This window comes from Lissotriton vulgaris, chromosome 2_1 (genome assembly GCF_964263255.1).
Source record: "Lissotriton vulgaris chromosome 2_1, aLisVul1.2, whole genome shotgun sequence".
Taxonomy (NCBI): Eukaryota; Metazoa; Chordata; class Amphibia; order Caudata; family Salamandridae; genus Lissotriton; species Lissotriton vulgaris.
The window spans coordinates 90,426,016-90,444,865 of NC_141687.1; the positions used below are offsets into that span (position 1 = coordinate 90,426,016).

At 52.5% G+C, this 18,850-nt stretch overlaps 1 protein-coding gene across 2 annotated transcripts in view; it reads right to left on the bottom strand.

Annotated features, from left to right (window-relative positions):
* Positions 1–18,850, bottom strand: part of METTL16 (methyltransferase 16, RNA N6-adenosine) — a 499,291-nt gene that overhangs the window by 180,877 nt on the left and 299,564 nt on the right. For both annotated transcript variants that reach the window (XM_086954516.1, XM_086954515.1), the window contains exon 8: positions 4,499–4,588. In XM_086954516.1, coding sequence (XP_086810642.1) covers positions 4,499–4,588 — 90 coding nt within the window. The remainder of the gene's footprint in view (positions 1–4,498; positions 4,589–18,850) is intronic.

An 18,850-nucleotide genomic window follows, 5' to 3' on the forward strand; every position in this document is an offset into this window, starting at 1 on the left:
TCTGCACTGGAAGGACTCTTTGAAGTCTATCAAGCAGTAACAATGCTGAAGGAGAGGTATGTAAGGGAAGACAAAAATATTAAATTGATATCAGTCATGCACTTAATTGTCAATCCCTTATTGGGATAATTTAATGTATGTGATTTTCAACCACTATCCTTGTGCATTCTACACATTTCAGTCCCACAGTGTGGGCTTACAGGGTTACAATCAGAATTAAACAGGACTATTTTCATGAAGTCACTGTGTTATATAATTACCATAATCAAAGAATAATTTAGTTACATGGCTATAAAGCAGTACAATAAATGTAATGTTGAAGTTACTGGCAGCTTTTTACAAACTATTAAAAAAACAAATAAAGAACAAAGATTTGTTTTCCAGAAGTAATGTGCTGAGATAATACATTTATGATTAAGAGCGGACGCGCTTGAGGAACGTATTTTCTTCATTTGACTAAGAGGAGCACCGGAGAAGGGCTCGCTCTCACCTTTATAATTGTCCTCTTTTAAAATAACTTGTACTTTAAAAAAAACATATTTCGTTCTTTTAAAAACAGAGTGTTGCACTATTTGTATTTCGCACTCTCCTACCTGTCCTTGATCCCCGATCCACCGCCAATTATTTGGTTTGAGTGGAGGGACGCAGGACGAGATTTGGGCTCCGGAATTGAATTACAACTTCCGGTTCCTACTGCCAATCAGACACTCGCAGCTGGCACCCCTCACACTACAAATCAGATGCCTTTCAAGTCGCACAGCGCACAAAAGGTAAGCCTGTCTGCGCCCGTCCGCGCCTGTGGACCACAACCCCTGGTAGTTCGTTGAGAGGCGTCCTTACCTACAGTGCCCTGACTCTGCGGAGCCTGGCAGGCCCTATGGACTCAAAATGCTTGCACTTAACAGACATTGCGACCGGCTCCACCGGCTGCTCCCAATGCCACTTCAAGTTCCAAGCGGGAAATGTATCAGCCCATTCCCCTTGTCCTCCCCTAAAACTGTATCTACTGAATTGCCGCTCTATGGTTAAACACTCAACTGAACTCCTACTAACAATAGAAGACCTCAGCCCGGATGCATTATTTCTCACTGAGACCTGGCTTCAGGATGAGTCAGACCCAGTTGTCACCCAAACCTTACCCCCAGGCTACTTAATCAAAAGAGCGGATCGCAAAACGGGTAGAGGGGGAGGGTTAGGGATAACCATTAAGGACCAGTTTCAATGCTGGTCCTCTACAGAGGACCTCCCGGCCTGTGAAAATATGACTCTTTCTTTAAAATTCTCGCCCACCAACACGTTCTCTGGCTTACTGCTCTATCGCCCCCCAGGACCGCCGGGCCAATTCATGAATGCTCTCCCAACTATGGTCGCCAATTTAGCTCTCTCCCCATCCAATTACACGATTCTAGGTGATCTCAACATTCGCTTCGATAACCCAGCTGATAACAGGGCTAATGAACTTGTATCCAGTCTATCAGCCTTACAATTCACCCCGAAAGGCTCCGCACCGACTCACATAAAAGGTCATCGTCTGGACGCCGTGTTCAGTAATTCACGTCATCTCCAGAGTGATAACCCCGTTCCCCTCCCGTGGACGGACCACGCATGAATCCCCCTCATCTAGACAATCCCAGCCAGCACCTCCCCTATGAGCAACACCAAGACTCATGACAGGAAATGGTCGAACCTCTCCGCTAGCCAGTGGTCTAACCTCCTAGAGAACACCCTATCACCCCCTAGCCCAGACCCAGAGAGTGCTAACAACAACTTTAACCTCTGGATCCAAAGCTATTTAGACACGCTAGCCCCCACAAGACCTACTCATAACAGACCGAACCATAGGCCTGCACCGTGGTTCTCCAAAAAGCTAAAAGAGCTCAAACAAACCTGTAGGAAGTTAGAAAGGAGCTGGAGATTGAACACTACAGAAGAAAGTAAATCAACCTACTGAGAGGCAATAAGGAAATATAAGGCAGATCTAAAAAGCGCACAATCCTCCTTCTATGAGGAAAAGATCTGTGCAGCAGCAAACTCTCCCATGGAGATTTTCCTTATAGCCAAATCTCTGATCACCATACCCCCAAAAATCCTCAATCAGGAAGATGCACTACCCAAGTGCAACAGTCTTGCAGAATTTTTCCACCAAAAAATCAAACTCATTGCCCGCTCCTTCCCTCCATCCCAGGACGACTCTGGGGAGACCGACACTAAGAGCCCTCCTCTCACTCCTCGCTGTTCCCTTGTAAAGTTCCCTTTATTAGATGAGGACTCCCTGAAAGCAATCATGCCCAGTGTGACATCGGGTTCCCCACGTGACCCTGCCCCTCCCCGATTCCTTCCCTTAGTCGCCAATATTATAAGCCCTGTCATCCTGGACACCATAAATGCCTCCATTTCAGCTAACACGGTCCCCCATGCCTGGAAGCGGCCCAGGTAAAAGCCCTGCTGAAAAAACCTAGCCTGGATCCCTCCAATCTGTCTAACTACCGCCCCATATGCCTCATCCCCTGGCTAAGTAAGATGACCGAGAGGCACAAACTCCGTCCTAGTTCAATACCTAGAACTCAATAATCTGCTTCACATATCTCAAACAGGTTTCCGGCCCCGACTAGGGACGGAGACTGCCCTCTTGGCCGTAACCGAAGAGGCCCGAAGACTTATGGACCAGGGTGGCTCAGCAGCTATTATCTTGTTGGACCTCAGTGCCGCCTTTGACACTGTTGACCACAAGATCCTGCTGAGCCGGCTAAAAAATCTAGGAGTGACTCATTCAGCTCTCGCCTGGCTACAATCATTCCTTAAAGACCGGGTCTTTCAGGTATTCGAAGGTAATGCCTTCTCCGATTGCTGGCCGCTCGGTTGTGGGGTTCCCCAAGGCTCATCCTTGAGCCCCACACTTTTTAATACTTATATGGCACCATTAGCAGAAGTAGTTCTACCCTTTGGCATACAAATAATAACATACGCTGATGACACCCAGCTGGTGGTATCCTTGAACCACCCAGAGAGTTCTTCGTGCTCCCTCGGCAGCTGCCTAGAGGCTGTAGCCGACTGGATGAAACTCTCCCATCTAAAACTAAACAGCAACAAGACCGAGCTCATGTTTCTGGGAAAACTACCATCCCCCACATCACCACAGCTATGGCCAATCTGTCTGAATCCAATGCCCACTCCAAAACAGCAGATTAAGAGCCTCGGCATATGGCTTGACAGCTCTTTGGGCTTCGGCCACCAGGCCACTATGCTAGCAGCTGCCTGCTTTGGCCTGCTTAGGATGCTCTGGAAAGTTCTGCCCCTGCTTCCCTTCAAAGCCAGAAGGATCATGGTACAGGCCCTAATTTTGTCACGTATTGACTATGGGAACGCACTGTACCAGGGCGCCCCACAGACAACCCTACAAAAACTCCAGGTCTCAGAACAGTGCAACCCGCCTTCTGCTTCAAATTCCCCAGAGACAATCGGCTAAACCTGCCCTAAGGGCGCTGCACTGGCTCCCCATCCGGGCCAGAATCCAGTTTACATTTTTGTGTCTGGCGCATAGAGCCATGTGGAAAACCGGTCCAGCCATCTCACGGGCCCTTATCACGCCCTATTAACCATCAAGAAACCTCCAGTCCAGTTCAGCCTTCCTGGCCACCACCAGGAAAGTCCGCCGGGCCAAGTGGGGTGGCCGCTCCTTTTCCCTGAACGTCTCAAATCTATGGAATTCCCTGCCCCCCTCTGCGCAGCGAACCTAACATACTGGCTTTCCGCAAGCTCCTCAAGACCCACTTTTTCCGCAGTGTCCCCTAATCTTTTGACATCCTCAAGCAATCCACAAGCGCTACGAGGCTTTAGGGTAGAATACGCTATATAAATACTATTTCATTCATTCATTAGTAAGTAAAATTACCTACCTGAAGAGAGAAAATGGTCAATTTCCTCAAAAATTACAGTGGCTGTAGGCAAGTGAGTTGGGTATTAACGATATAATCACTTTCAACAAAGGTTCAAGTTAGGTTTTGCAAGACACATCCTCCTAGAATACGGAAGGCCCAAGATAACACAAAGATTCAGAGCACTGCTTAAACTACCTGGTGATCCGAGTCCTGAAATAAAGTCATAAAGTTACCACTTGCTGCTAAGCTCTAGCATAAGAATTGATCAGCCAAACCAAATTTGATTTCATGAATAGTGAGTATTGTTGACTTTCAGTGTTTTACCTCCTGCCAGAGACACATTAACCCCTTGCATGCTGATGACGGCCCCCATCCGTCATGCACTACGGTGCTCGTGTGCTGATGACGGCTGGGGGCCGTCATAAACCCGCCCACTCGTGATTTTGCCGCACAGGTCCGGAATCGAAGCAGTATGCAAGGGGTTAAAAATCGAGAGACTCCACCCAACCCCCATATTTTCATGTTGTGGCCTTCTTTCGAAACTAGTGAGTAATACATCAATTTCCTCCTAAAATACCACAATACTGCAGAGGCACTAAATATGTAAGCTGCATACATACCGGTACTTTTACATCATCATAAAAACTCCAAGCCAAAGCCCATCTCATTGTTCGTCCCTGATAAAATTCTGTGTGAGCAACTTTAGGAACCTGTGGAAAAGAAGGGACATTTGTAGCCTTAATTTAGATTTCAATGACCATGGGGCTCATTCGCTCACACAAACGTCTTTAAACTACCAACAAGCTATCACAACATGTAGACTGAGCCAGCACACTCAAGCAGAATCCACTTTTATAAAAATATGATGCTAAAACCAGTACAATGGTCAGGTCAGGCAAATGGCAGCCATATGATCTCATCTTAGTAAGATCAGTAGGGTGATCTAATAAGTGGGTATCATATGCTTGATTGCGCTACTCATTAAAGACCATAGTAGGGTGTGTTAAGGTGGTGGGTGAAGATCTACTGTGGTACTGGAAGTATTAATGAGATGGGTAAAAGTATGAGTTACTTACCTTCGGTAATGGTGTATCTGGTAGAGACGATTGTAGCCGCAGATTCCTTAACGTAAAATTATCCCCAGGAGTGAGACTGGATCTGAAAAACTTTATACCACAGCATCCCTGCGCGCCGGGGGGACAGCACCATGTGACTCTGCCCAGCGGTGTGCGCGTACGTGACGTCAGCGAGGTCACATAAGTCCCACACCGGCCCGCCTACGTCAGTTTTCTTCTGAGAACTTTTCCGCGCAACAACGTGGAGCCAGCAGGCAAAACTGTGAGACTATAGGAACAGTGTGCGAAAGAGCAAAAAAAAAAAGGGGAAAAGGAATGGTGAGGAACAACACCATAAAGAGCAGTGCCAGGCACTGCAGTATCCAAAGGCAGGGAAAAAAAAAAGAACAGAGGCCAGCTCTGCCAGTACGGAGATAGCCCCCCTTGGAGACAAATAACGTATGTAAAAAATGTCATGATGACATGTACCAAGATTATAACCCCAAACACAAAGGGGAACCAGTACGGGACAAACCAGGAACAGCAAAACTCCAAGACAGCCCCATCACAGACTGTGACAACTGTAGGAAGGTGGATACTTGACTATGGTTACCCCAGATTTTTTTCCCTAGTGTTTATCTGGTTTTCGACTTATGTGGCCTGGGATCCTGCTAATCAGGACCCCAGGCTATCTGCTCCCACTGTAAAATGGACTCCATGTACTTTAGGTACATCTCCAATTGGATATTGTGTCACCTTATGAGCCCCTGTATAGTGTACCATAGGTACCCAGGGCATAGGTGCATCCAAAGCCTAGAAGGGGCTGCAGCATATCTTTTGCCACCCCTGGCTGGCCATCCAAACTGACACAACTGGCTGATCACTCAGCTGGGGCAAGGTTGTGTAATCACCCCTTGCTTAGATATAGTATTCCTATATCTATCCTTATATCTAGACACATATACACCTATAAGTCACTCCTATGGGAGGCCTTAACAATCCTGGAGGCAGAGTGCTTGGTTTTATGTGAGATGAGGCTCTAGCATGAGCTGAGCCTGTCTGCAGCTTTCGGAACCATGTCCTTATAGCTGTTCTAGGATATAACCATACCGTATACTCTTAAGTGCATTATGAACCTCACGGTTAAATGCTAACTATGGTTTGGCTTTATCAAAACATGTAGTGTAAGGTGTCATACGCTTTGGAATACTACCCCCTCGCCAGTTCTGGCGACAGGGGTAGTATTCCACCCTTCTAGAGGGAGAAGACATGTTGCTCCTACTAATCCCGGTTAAAGTTAACCAGAGCCTCAGCATCACAAAATGGATGCTGCTGCCACAGACACAAGTCTGACCTCCTGCTGCTGGGAGTACTTCCAGCGAGGGAGGCTTGGATAATAGGTTTCCTGTCTTCGGAGGTTCTAGCACCACCCCAACAGGCTCTAGTGTATTGGGGCTAGGAGGGCAGAAAGAAATGAGACACTGCTTGGGGCACACAAGGTGTCCCATGCATAGTCCAGTTCAAACTGGCGCTGGGGCACTCCAGCACCAGCTCTGGTGCGAAACTGGAAAAGGGGAAAGGGGTGTAACCACACCCTTCCCTGGTCCCACCCATAGGAGGGACCTAGCAGGTAATCCAGCCTCTAGATTTGGTATATAGGTAGGAGCTGAGTCCCAAGACTTTAGATTAATCCCGACTGAAACTTGAAACAAAACTCTGGACCTTCGTCGTTCTACTTGAAGATAGAAGACTGAAGAATCTCCCTTGTGGTCAAGGAGTGACCCCCCTGCACGAGCAGCACCATCAAGCGATCAACGGTTTGCTTTGTCGTCGCTCCCGCCGGAGCCCGAACACAGAGCCTGACAAGACCCGAACTTCCAGACTTCCTTCAGCCCGATCCACAGCCACAGCAAAGCTGAGACCCGTGGAGGCGACGCAAGACGTGGGACCGGGCATCTTGGAAAGCCAGCAAATTGCTTTCCGTGCAACTTCCGAGGCACCCTCGAAGTTGTGCATTGGGGATTGGGTAGCTCCAGCCTCGAGCATCATCCTCACCAAAGATCATCCCTCCACACTCCTCGAGTGCTGCGTAGGGCCCTTTTGCACTTTCCTGCTCGACGCGTCTGTCCGGTCACTTGCCTGTTGGCTAGTGGCCTCTGTGATGAAGAAACCTTGAATCTACACCGCTGGTCTGGTTGCTCCAGACTGGCTCTTGCTTCCCTGACAAGGAGAAGCCAATCAGACCTTGCTGGTCTGATTAAGAAGCCATCTTCGATTCCTGCGTGGGTTGCCTTAGCCAAGGCTTGTTGACTCCAATCCGGAAGCCGACACCGCCGACAGCGAGAGCCTTCGTGGGACAGTCCGTGCCTGACTCCTGGTCGTCGTTGACGCCTCCTGGTCCACGTGGCTGCAGAGACAAGCTTCACGACATCACCTGATTGCTTCGCGACACCGCCTGGTTCCTTCCTGGTCACTGGCTAGTGACTCAGACTCTGTCCCCTCTTTTCAGGTACTCTTCATCCTCAATCCGCCCTTGGATCCAAACGGACACTTCTCTCCTGGTCGCCTGCAGCATCTTTCTTCAAGGCTCCAAATGATTCAGCGACGAAACCCGACACACTTTGACACCTATGCACCCGCTTCCTGTGGGTGAGGTAACGCGAGTACTCCGGTGCTCCTGTGGGTATTAACTAGCCTAGTGTCTAACTTTCAAGTAGCTTTCTCCTAGTCCATCCGGAAGTGACCTAAAAGAACTAGTTTCCAATTCTTTCGTTCCCATTCTAACTCTAAGGTAGCTTGCGTGTGTGTAAAGACACTGCACACGCCTCCCGTGGGCCTCCTACTTCCTATCCTTTAGTAGTACAGTGTAGCCCCAGCGATTCCCTAGGCCCTAGGCCTATCTTTTGTTCATGACGTGGTTCTTATACCACTATTTTAGTATATGGTTTGCCGTGCCCCTAGGGTGCTACTGTATATTGTGCAACTTATTGTATGATAATTAAGTATCTTGTTATGTGCTTGTGCCTCTGATCTCATAAAGATCTCAAAGGGGTTGTTTAGAAATAAATACATATATATTTTATATATACCTGTGTGGTGTCCTTTTATTTGGTATTCAAGGGGTTCCATGTGGTAAAACAGCTGGCTTTACATGCCCTCTGAAGTTTTAGCCTAAGACTGCTTTGTCCATGCTACCTCTAGGATAGCTGGTCTATAAGGTTGACTTTACAACCATCACCATAAGGGTTGTTTGGACTGATACAAGTTGCCCACTAGAATAGTGGACATCGCATATCAGGCCAACTTCGCACAACAACCCTCAAAAGGAACAAAGGGCAAAGGCACAGCCAAAAGACCCCAACCTAGAGGATAGCATAGGGCCCAGAACCCTAGTAATAAAGGGGAAGGAGGGGGGGAGGGAGGAGGCGGGGTGGAAGGTAGGCCCCAACCTGGAGCTACCAGAGCATAAGGGCACCGAAGTACCTATAAACCTATCCTCCAATATACCAAAAGGAAAGGAAAGGGAACAAATAAACAGGACGAACATACCGTCAGAAAGAAGGGAAGAATGTACTCATAGAAGACACAGCCGCCCACAGGGAGGCGAGTGCAGAAGACCAAGCCAACAGTCCTCGCAGAACGGGGAGGAAGGGCGGGCCGTGAAGGAATCTGCAGCTAGAATCGTCTCTACCATATACACCGTTACCGAAGGTAAGTAACTCGTACATCTAATAGAGACTACTAGCTGCAGATTCCTTAACGTAGAATAGATACCGTAGCCATACCCAGATGGGAGGAGGGTCTAAAAGAGGACACCACCCGCCTGGACAGAACAGAGTTCCACAGGGGACGGTTCAAGCGGAAAGGGCGAAGAGCCCTGTCCCCCCACGCAAGGGGAACCCCTACACTTAGAGGACCACCGAGAGCCAGAGGGGACGCGAGAAGACAAGAAAGAGGTAGCCCGTCCTCACTCAGCAGAGGAAAAGAGGGCAAGAGGAAAGGAGGCCAAAGCACCCCACGCTCATACGAGGCAACAGAAAGTCCACCCAAGGCCAAGACAATAAGAGGAGCACCGAGGGTGAAGAATAACCTAGAGACTCCAAGGAAAAGAGGAAGAACAAAGGCAAGCCCCCCCACTGGGAACACATCCAGTGAAGAGGGAAGCAGAGCCTATCACAGCCAGAAGGCAACAGACCAGACAGAACGGCACCGTCAGCAATAAGCAGGCGGAATCAGACAGGGAAACCTGAGGTCACCCAGGAAGAACCATCCAATGCTCCGCAGGGACAGACTGCGCCTGAAAGGGGGACAAGAACACAAGAGCCATTTTATCCCCAGGGAGGAAAGACGGAACTGAATGCAGGGCCCACTGGAAGAAGCGGACAAGGCAAGGATGACTGTCCCACTAACGCGCCAAAAAGTCACAATGGTGCAGAAAGACAGTAGGTCGGCACCAGCAAGCACAACCAGACGCCAAGAGCACCACGGAAGGGGGCACTCAGGGTAAACCAGACATCAGCCGAAGATGGAGAACAAGAGGGCGCAGAAGGGTCCGGACACGCTCCAGGGAGGAGTCCACACACACAGCCCAAAAAGAAGTGGAACCAGACAGAGCCAAAACGCCAGGCCGCAGACAGCAGGCCAGACCAGGCGAACAGCGCAGTGACCCCAGAGAAGACACCCTAGGGCGCAACTCATGCCATTCCAACAAGAGGATTGAATCTGCAACATACTGTAATGCCACGGAGAGTACCGAAGGCGAGCACAGCTCCCTAGCGCATGACAGAGCTATATAACAGCTACCACTGCCTCACAGAGGGCATGTTACGTGGACAACAGAAATACTCGCGGAAAAACCAGCAGAAGGCTTGTCAAGCAGCCAAAGAAAAAAAACACAGAAGGCCTAGTCTCAGGGCCAGCATGGTGTAGAAACCTAAAGCAAAAACACACAGTCAAGAAAGGCCGGCCAGCAGCCAACAGAACCACAGTCCCAAGAAGGAGGACTCGAATGCACATGAAGCACACAGACCACACAACTGGGGGCGACCCGCCTAACGGAAGAACACCTACCAAAAACCAGATCAACTCACAGGTCACTGAGGGCGAGAAGGAGGAGGAGGAAGAGGAGGAGGAGGCCGAAGCCCCGCCAAGAATCTCAGAATGGCCGAGTCTGCAGGGGAGTGAAACAAAACAATGCGATCGAAAGGAAGGTCCACCAGCCGTTCCCCAACGTTATGTTATGTTATGTTATCCGGATTTATTACGCGCATAGCTGCCCCAGCAAAGGGGCGTCCTGGCGCGAGAACAGAACCAAGGGGACCGGACAGAAGGAAAGAACACAACACAACAACAACGGAACTAAGGCGCCAAGGGGAAAAGGAATGTTTTTACCGCCTTCCTAAAAGCGAGGAGCCCCTCGATGGCTCGGATATGGACGGGCAAGGAATTCCATAGCTTGGCAGCAAGGACTTGGAAGGAACGTCCGCCAACCCTAGATCTCTTAAAACGAGGAATTGTGGCAAGATGGAGGACAGAGGACCTCAGAGTGCGAGTAGGCACATAGGGAGAGATAAGTTGCTGGAGAATTGGAGGGGAAGAGAATTTAAGGATTTTAAAAGTCAAAATCAAAGTTTTAAATTTTATTCTCTGTGCCACTGGAAGCCAATGGAGGTTATAGATCGTTCTCCTAGCTGAGCAAAATTTGGGCAAGCCAACCAGAGCCCTGGCGGCAGCGTTCTGAACGCGTTGAAGGCGGGAGAGCTCAGCCTGGTTGACTCCAAGAAAAAGAGAGCTGGCGTAGTCCAATTTGGACAAGATCATGGCTTGCACGATAAGTTGGCGGGTGGGAGCGTCAAAAAATTTAAAAGTGGACCGAAGCTGACGCAAAATCCCAAAGCAAGATGCAGCAGTCTTTTTGGTATGGGTGGAAAAACTCAACTGGGAGTCAAACCACACCCCGAGATTTTTTACTTCAGTAACGGGGGTAGGAGTGGGGCCGAGCTCTTGAGGCCACCAGCTATCGCCCCACAGATGAGTTTGTTTTCCCACAATGAGCACCTCGGTTTTCTTAGCGTTCAATTGCAGGAAATTGTCATTCATCCAATGGGCCACGGATATAAGTCCCTCGCGGAACTTGGCTGCCTCGAGATCGGAAGCCCCACTAAGTGCAACAGCCAGCTGAGTGTCGTCAGCGTAGGACACGATGGAAAGGTTCCCACGCATGGCGACATCAGCTAGCGGCTGGACATAAAGATTAAATAGGGTGGGGCTTAAAGCCGATCCCTGTGGAACTCCCTGGGCAATCGCATGTGGGACACCCCCGCGCCGCACGGCCACCAGCTGCTGCGTGTGCCCCTCAGCCTTGTCCCTGCCGCGCTGCCTGCCTCGCCGCCGGCTGACTCCGTTGCCGTTTGTTTTGTTTTTGTTTTGTCCGACATTTGTGCTAGTCCAACTGTATCCTTGCCCGTGTTAGCGTTTTTTGTTTCCCATTAGTGCCTGTTTGTTTATTTCTCAGCTTGCGTCCTTCCTGTTTGCCCGCCTACCTCGCCGCCCTCCGTCTTCCCTCCCCGCTCCCCGCTTCCCGCCACCACCGCAGACCCCGACCCTTTTTTCCTTCTGTTCCCTCCCCGCTCCCGCCTCCCAGCTGCTCCGCCCACCCGCGCACTTGGCCTTTATATGGCGACCGTGCGACACAGGTAAGTGTGACCCACTTGTGGGACACCCCCGCGCCGCACGGCCACCAGCTGCTGCGTGTGCCCCTCAGCCTTGTCCCTGCCGCGCTGCCTGCCTCGCCGCCGGCTGACTCCGTTGCCGTTTGTTTTGTTTTTGTTTTGTCCGACATTTGTGCTTGTCCAACTGTATCCTTGCCCGTGTTAGCGTTTTTTGTTTCCCATTAGTGCCTGTTTGTTTATTTCTCAGCTTGCGTCCTTCCTGTTTGCCCGCCTACCTCGCCGCCCTCCGTCTTCCCTTCCCGCTCCCCGCTTCCCGCCACCACCGCAGACCCCGCCCCTTTTTTTCCTTCTGTTCCCTCCCCGCTCCCGCCTCCCAGCTGCTCCGCCCACCCGCGCACTTCGCCTTTATATGGCGACCGTGCGAACGCGCAGCGGTCACGCGCAGCGGGCGCGCCGATTGTGCGCCGAAGGCGCGCCAAAGGTAAGCCCGTCTGCGCGCGACCGGATCGCGACCGGCGCCAGGACCCCTGGCCCCCGAAGACCCCGACCGACCCGCCTGACGTACTCCGCCGCCACCCTCATCGCTCTCAACTCCGGCCGACTCACAGAATGCCATCAAGCCACACCACGACGCACCCACGGACCTTTCAGCTGCCACGCCTGCAAATTCACCTGCATCCGGACCTGCCTCGCACCAGCACCCGCCAAGTCGAACACCAGAAGCACCCACCTCAAGTGCATCCTGCTCAACACCCGCTCCGTCCACAGACACGCCATCGAACTCTGGAACCTCCTAGACGCCACAGCCCCTGACGTTGCCTTCCTCACGGAGACCTGGATGAACGCCTCTTCAGCTCCCGACATCGCCATCGCTATCCCAGAGGGCTACAAGATCGTCCGGAGGGACCGCAACGCCAACCAGATGGGAGGAGGCATCGCCATCATCCACAAGAACACCATCCGTCTCACGACCAGCACCGACAACACCCTGACCACCGCCGAACACCTGCATTTCCAGATCCACACCACCCCGAACACCACCCTCAGAGGCACCCTGATCTACCGACCCCCTGGACCACGCACACAATTCAGCGAGGACATCGCCGACTTCGTCAGCCCGCATGCCCTCCCCTCCGCTGACTACATCCTCCTGGGGGACCTCAACTTCCACCTGGAGAACAACAACGACCGCAACACCACCACCCTGCTGGACAACCTCGCCAACCTGGGACTCAAGCAACTGGTGTCCACCCCCACCCACCTCGCCGGACACACACTCGACGCAGTCTTCTCTTCCAGCACAGACATCGACTTCAGCCACGCCACAGAGCTTCAATGGACGGACCACAGCTGCGTCCACTTCACCTTCAAGAGAACGACGACCCACCACCACCAGCAACAGGCCGCCCGCAGAAGCTGGAACAAGATCACAGCAGACCAGCTCGCCACCTCCCTGAGCCAGCACCCTCCTGCCAGCTCAGCGAACCCCAGCCAGGCCGCCGACAACCTCACGAAGTGGATCAGCATCTGCGCGGACGAGCTCGCCCCGCTGAGGACCCCGTCCAGCAGACCCGGAAGCAAGAAAGCCCCGTGGTTCACCGACGAACTCAAGAGCTCCAAGAAGAACTGTCGAGCCCTCGAGAAAGTCTGGAGAAGGGAACCCACACCGGACAACAGGACCTCCTTCAAGCTTGCCACCCGGAAGCACCACCAGCTGATCCGCGCCGCCAAGAAAACAGCATTCAAGGAACGGTTGGACAACAACGCACACAACTGCAAGGAACTCTTCAACATCGTGAAAGAGCTTTTCAACCCCAGCGCAGGAAACAACGACATCACCCCATCGCAAGACCTCTGCAACTCCCTCGCTTCATACTTCCACAACAAGATCGCGGACATACACAACAGCTTCAACAACCAACCAACGCACACCATGACCGAACAACCACCCCCCACCACCACCCTCCACGCCTGGACCCCGATCAGCACCGAAGACACCATCCGCACGATGAACTCCATTCACTCCGGATCACCGACCGACCCCTGCCCTCACCACGTCTTCAACAAGGCCGACGCTGTCATCGCACCCCACCTGCGAGACATCATCAACACATCATTCGACACCGCCACCTTCCCTGAGAGCTGGAAACACACCGAACTCAGCGCCCTGCTCAAGAAACCAACAGCGGGCCCCACCGAACTCAAGAACTACCGCCCCATCTCGCTCCTCCCGTTTCCAGCCAAAGTCATCGAGAAGACCGTCAACAAGCAGATGGCCGCCTTCCTCGAGACGAACGGATCCCTCGACCCCTCATAGTCCGGCTTCCGAGCCAACCACAGCACCGAGACCGCCCTCATTGCCGCCACCGATGACATCCGAGCCCTGATGGACAATGGAGAAACAGCGGCCCTCATCCTCCTAGACCTCTCCGCGGCATTCGACACGGTCTGCCACCGCACCCTAGTACAGCGCCTCAGCAACATCGGAATCCAGGACAAAGCGCTGGAATGGATCATCTCCTTCCTCGACGGAAGAACACAGAGAGTCCGCCTACCACCGTACAAGTCAGAGGCCTCCGAAGTCATCTGCGGCGTCCCTCAAGGATCATCTCTGAGCCCCACCCTCTTCAACGTCTACATGAGCCCCCTCGCGGCCATCGTACGCAAACACAACCTCAGCATAATCTCCTACGCCGACGGCACCCAGCTGATCCTCTCCCTGACCAACGACCCCGCCTTCGCCAGAGCCAACCTGCACGAAGGGATGAAAGAGGTAGCCGAGTGGATGACGACCAGCCGCCTGAAACTGAACTCTGACAAGACGGAGGTCCTCATCCTGGGCTCTTCCCCCTCCGCCTGGGACGACTCCTGGTGGCCTCCCGCCCTGGGCACCGCACCCAAACCGACAGACCATGCACGCAACCTGGGCTTCATCCTGGACTCCTCCCTCTCCATGACCAGGCAAGTCAACAACGTCTCCTCGGCGTGCTTCAACATCCTACGCCTGCTACGGAAGATCTTCCGGTGGATCCCCACCGAGACCAGGAAGACCGTCCCCCAGGCCCTCGTCACCAGCCGACTGGACTACGGCAACGCCCTCTACGCCGGTACCACCGCCAAGCTCCAGAAGAGACTCCAGCGGATCCAGAACGCCTCAGCCAGACTCATCCTCGACATCCCACGAACCAGCCACATCACCGGACATCTGAGAGACCTTCACTGGCTCCCCGTCAACAAAAGAATCACCTTCCGCCTCCTCACCCACGCACACAAAGCCCTACACGACCAAGGCCCGAGCTACCTCAACAGCCGGATCAACTTCTACGCTCCCAAACGCCACCTCCGATCAGCCAACCACGCCCTCGCCGCCGTCCCCCGCATCCGAAGAGCGACTACAGGAGGAAGGTCCTTCTCCTACCTGGCCGCCAAGACCTGGAACTCCCTTCCGACCGACCTGCGCCTGACCCAAGACCACCTCTCCTTCAGGAAGAAGCTGAAGACCTGGCTGTTCGAGCAGTAGCGGCACCCCCCCCCCACCCCCCCCCCACCCCACCCCCCCCCCCCCACCCCCCCCAGCGCCTTGAGACCCTACGGGTATGTAGCGCGCTCTATAAGTGTCACTGATTGATTGATTGATTCGAAGGGGGGAGTGGTGACCCTGAAGGAGCGATCAGATAGAAAAGATCTGAACCATTCAAGAGCCAGCTTGTCCACCCCAGCCTCAACCAGACGTTGGAGTAAAATGTCATGGGAGACAGTGTCAAAGGCGGCACTTAGATCGAGAAGCACAAGTGCCGCCGTGTGACCCGAATCCACCAACATGCGAAGCTGTTCAGCCATATACAGGAGCGCAGTCTCAGTACTATGACCGGGCCTAAAGCCATTCTGCATAGGATCTAAAATGTTCGCAGAATGGAGATGGTTTGCTAGAATGGTATTGACATGAGCCTCAGTCAATTTGGCAGCCCACGGGAGGAGCGAAATGGGGCGGTAGTTTTCTGCTTTTTTGGGGTCCAGAGCAGGTTTCTTCAGAATAGGGACCACCTGCGCCTGTTTCCAGGCATGGGGTACCGAACCCGAAGTCAAGGACAAATTAATAAGTTCACGAAGAGGGGGGAGGCAAAAGGAAGGGGAATCTCTAAATTGTGCAGGCCGCAGGGGGTCTTTTGGAGAGCCTGATTTCACTCTGATAACAAGTTTATCAAACTCCTCCATGGAAAGCTCTGAGAGATGGAATAATGACATAGAGGTTTTAGAAGTAGCTGTGGTACTCTGTCGAGGGTCAGTAGGGTAGGGAAAGGCGCGATAAATACCTTCCACTTTGTCAACAAAGAAAGTGGCTAGATCCTCGCAATGGGAGGGAGAGCAGATCACAGTGGTAGAGGTTCTGCAGGTGGCTAGGTCTTTCAATGCTTTAAAGATAAGTTTGCTAGGGTTGTTGCTAGCATTGAACTCACGAGAGAAGTGGGAGGCTCGGGCCCTACAGATGGCTCTGTGATATTTCTTGGTGGTGGCGCGGTACAAGGCTTTCTTGACCGGATCATATGACTTGCGCCACAGTCTTTCGGCTTGTTTACACGATTTTTTTAGTAGCCGAAGAGTGTCATCATACCAGGGGCTGGAATGAGTGCGCTGTTGTTTGGACAGAGTGAGAGGAATAAGCTTGTCTAACGCATTGGTGAGCCAGCTACAATAAAAGTTGTAGCCGGATTCCACATCTGTAAAAGGGGCCAAAGGGACTTCGTCTAGCAGCTGATGAAAATCATTGAGTTTCAACTTTTTCCAGGGGCGCCTGAGAATGGCGGAAGTAGGGGCGACTGCAGGAGGATCCTCAAGTAACAGATGGCATTCAATTAGGTGGTGGTCTGTCCAGGCCATAGGTCTAGGGGACAATACTTTGGCCGATGTTATGGAAGTAAAAAAAGGATCTAGGATATGACCACCAATGTGCGTATTATGTTGAACTAATTGAGAAAGTTGGAGAGCCTCCAGATCAGCACATGTGCTACTGGCCGCCGAGGGACAGGGAGAGTCAAAATGCAGATTGAGGTCCCCAATAATATTAAAATTAGCAGTTTTCAGGGCCAAAGAACTAACCACGTCGGGAAGGGCAGCCCTGAAGGCAGCATTGGGGCCTGGAGGCCGGTAAATAAGTAGGCCAGAGAAAGTAAAATGCGGATTGACAGAAACTGAAAAGTAGGCGCTTTCGCATCCCGCAATATCCATAGCCTTCCATGTGCATGGATATCTAGTTTTAATAGCGGCAGCGATGCCGCCCCCTCTAGAGTCACGATTGAGGGTATAGATAGTATACTCTGGGGGGAGTGCAGAATTAATAGCAACTGAAGCGTCGTTATGGAGCCAGTTTTCGGACATAAAAAGAATGTCAGGGGACTCATCGAGTAGATCGTGGATGTCAAGGTGGTGTTTAACCAATGATCTAACGTTAAGATGAAAGACCTTAAAGGTTGTAGGCTCTGATGACACGCAGGGGGCAGGACAAAGAGTAGAAATAGGGGTCGGTGGCGGAAGCGTAAAAGAACAATCTGGACAACTGAAGGGGCCATGCAAGGGATAAATAGAATGGGGCAGACAAGGGGCAGGGGTAGGACGGAAATGATATAGATCGGATCTAGAGTACATGACAGCAGCAAAGCTGAAAAGAACAGCTATACGTACCGACCGAGTGCTGAGCCCTGCCCTAGCGCTTCCTCAGCGCTGACGGGCGCAGACGGGCAGGACTCTGGCGCGACTCAGGCGCAGAGAAGGCGCGTCACCGCTGCGCGCTAGAGCAGGGCTTAAGTAGGGCGGGCGGAGGAGGGCCGCAAGGCTAGAGCGCTCGGTCCGGCGTCTCTAGGACGGCACGTCCTCACCCAAGATGGCGCCTATGCAAATACCGGCGAGCTAGGAAACCCACGGAAACCCAGACCCGCTAAGTAGCGGTGCGGGAGCCAATTATGTGCAGTGAGGGCCAGGAGTCCCTATTAAAAACAGGGTAAAGTAAAACACAATGAACAAAAATAATATAAATGCGGTGAATAAAAAGCGCGAAGCGCTAAGCAGCGATGTGTTGCAGCGTCAGGGTCTCAGCCACGCTGTTCGTCCAGAATGATTCCAGCAGGCCAGATAACAATTAGCCTTAAGTAGGGCGGGCGGAGGAGGGCCGCAAGGCTAGAGCGCTCGGTCCGGCCTCTCTAGGACGGCACGTCCTCACCCAAGATGGCGCCTATGCAAATACCGGCGAGCTAGGAAACCCACGGAAACCCAGACCCGCTAAGTAGCGGTGCGGGAGCCAATTATGTGCAGTGAGGGCCAGGAGTCCCTATTAAAAACAGGGTAAAGTAAAACACAATGAACAAAAATAATATAAATGCGGGAACACACTGTCCCGAAGCCAGGCATGGTGATGAAGTGCAACCAAAGAAGCCATGGCACGACCCTGCACCTCCTAAATGTCCAGAGCGGAGGATGAATAAACGCTGCCAGCTCCCAGCCAACCAACACATGGTGCCTCAAATCAACACAGGCACCCTCCTGAGAAGCGGCAGACATAAGGGATTCCGCAGAGTCCCACAAGCAAGAAGTGGCCCTAGCCAAAACACACAGCGTGTTAAGGGCCCGCAGAGCCGCACTGCTTGAGGCGAATATATTGCGCCCCCAGGAGTCCAGCCAGCGGTCCTCCCGTGACGGGGGAGACAACAGCGGCGGCAGAGAGGGAAAGGCATTCTGAAAAAGAGGGCCTCTGGTAGAGGGGTGGAGGGAAAGACACACCGGATCACGCCGCTCCGGATGGTGGCGGTGCAGAAGGTGTTGGGGCACCGGGTCGGCGGGACGGCCCCAAGTCCCCAAAAGAGAAGAATGGAGCGAACCTTTGAAGGGAAGCAGCAGCTCCCTACCACCAGATCCCTGATGGAGAACCTCCAGAAGATGATCCATAGGGAAATGGGCAGCTGGATCACCCATGCGCAAAATTCCCACAGCCGTGGAAACTGTGCGTGCGAAGGACGCACCTCCCTCAGTAGGGTCCAGCAGAGGGGAAAGCAGCTCCTTGATAGGCGACGGCTGCAAGCTAAAGCGGCCATCCCCAAGCCAACCGGAGGAATGAAGGGCCAGGTCTGGAAAGTAGGAAGAGGGACCAAGGAGTGGGGGACCTGCGGCTCCTCTGGCGTAGGCCACGGAGACGGTGAGGAGCCGTCCTTAGACAATGTCGGGGAAAAAGCCACAACCCGTCGGCCTGTCTCCAGCG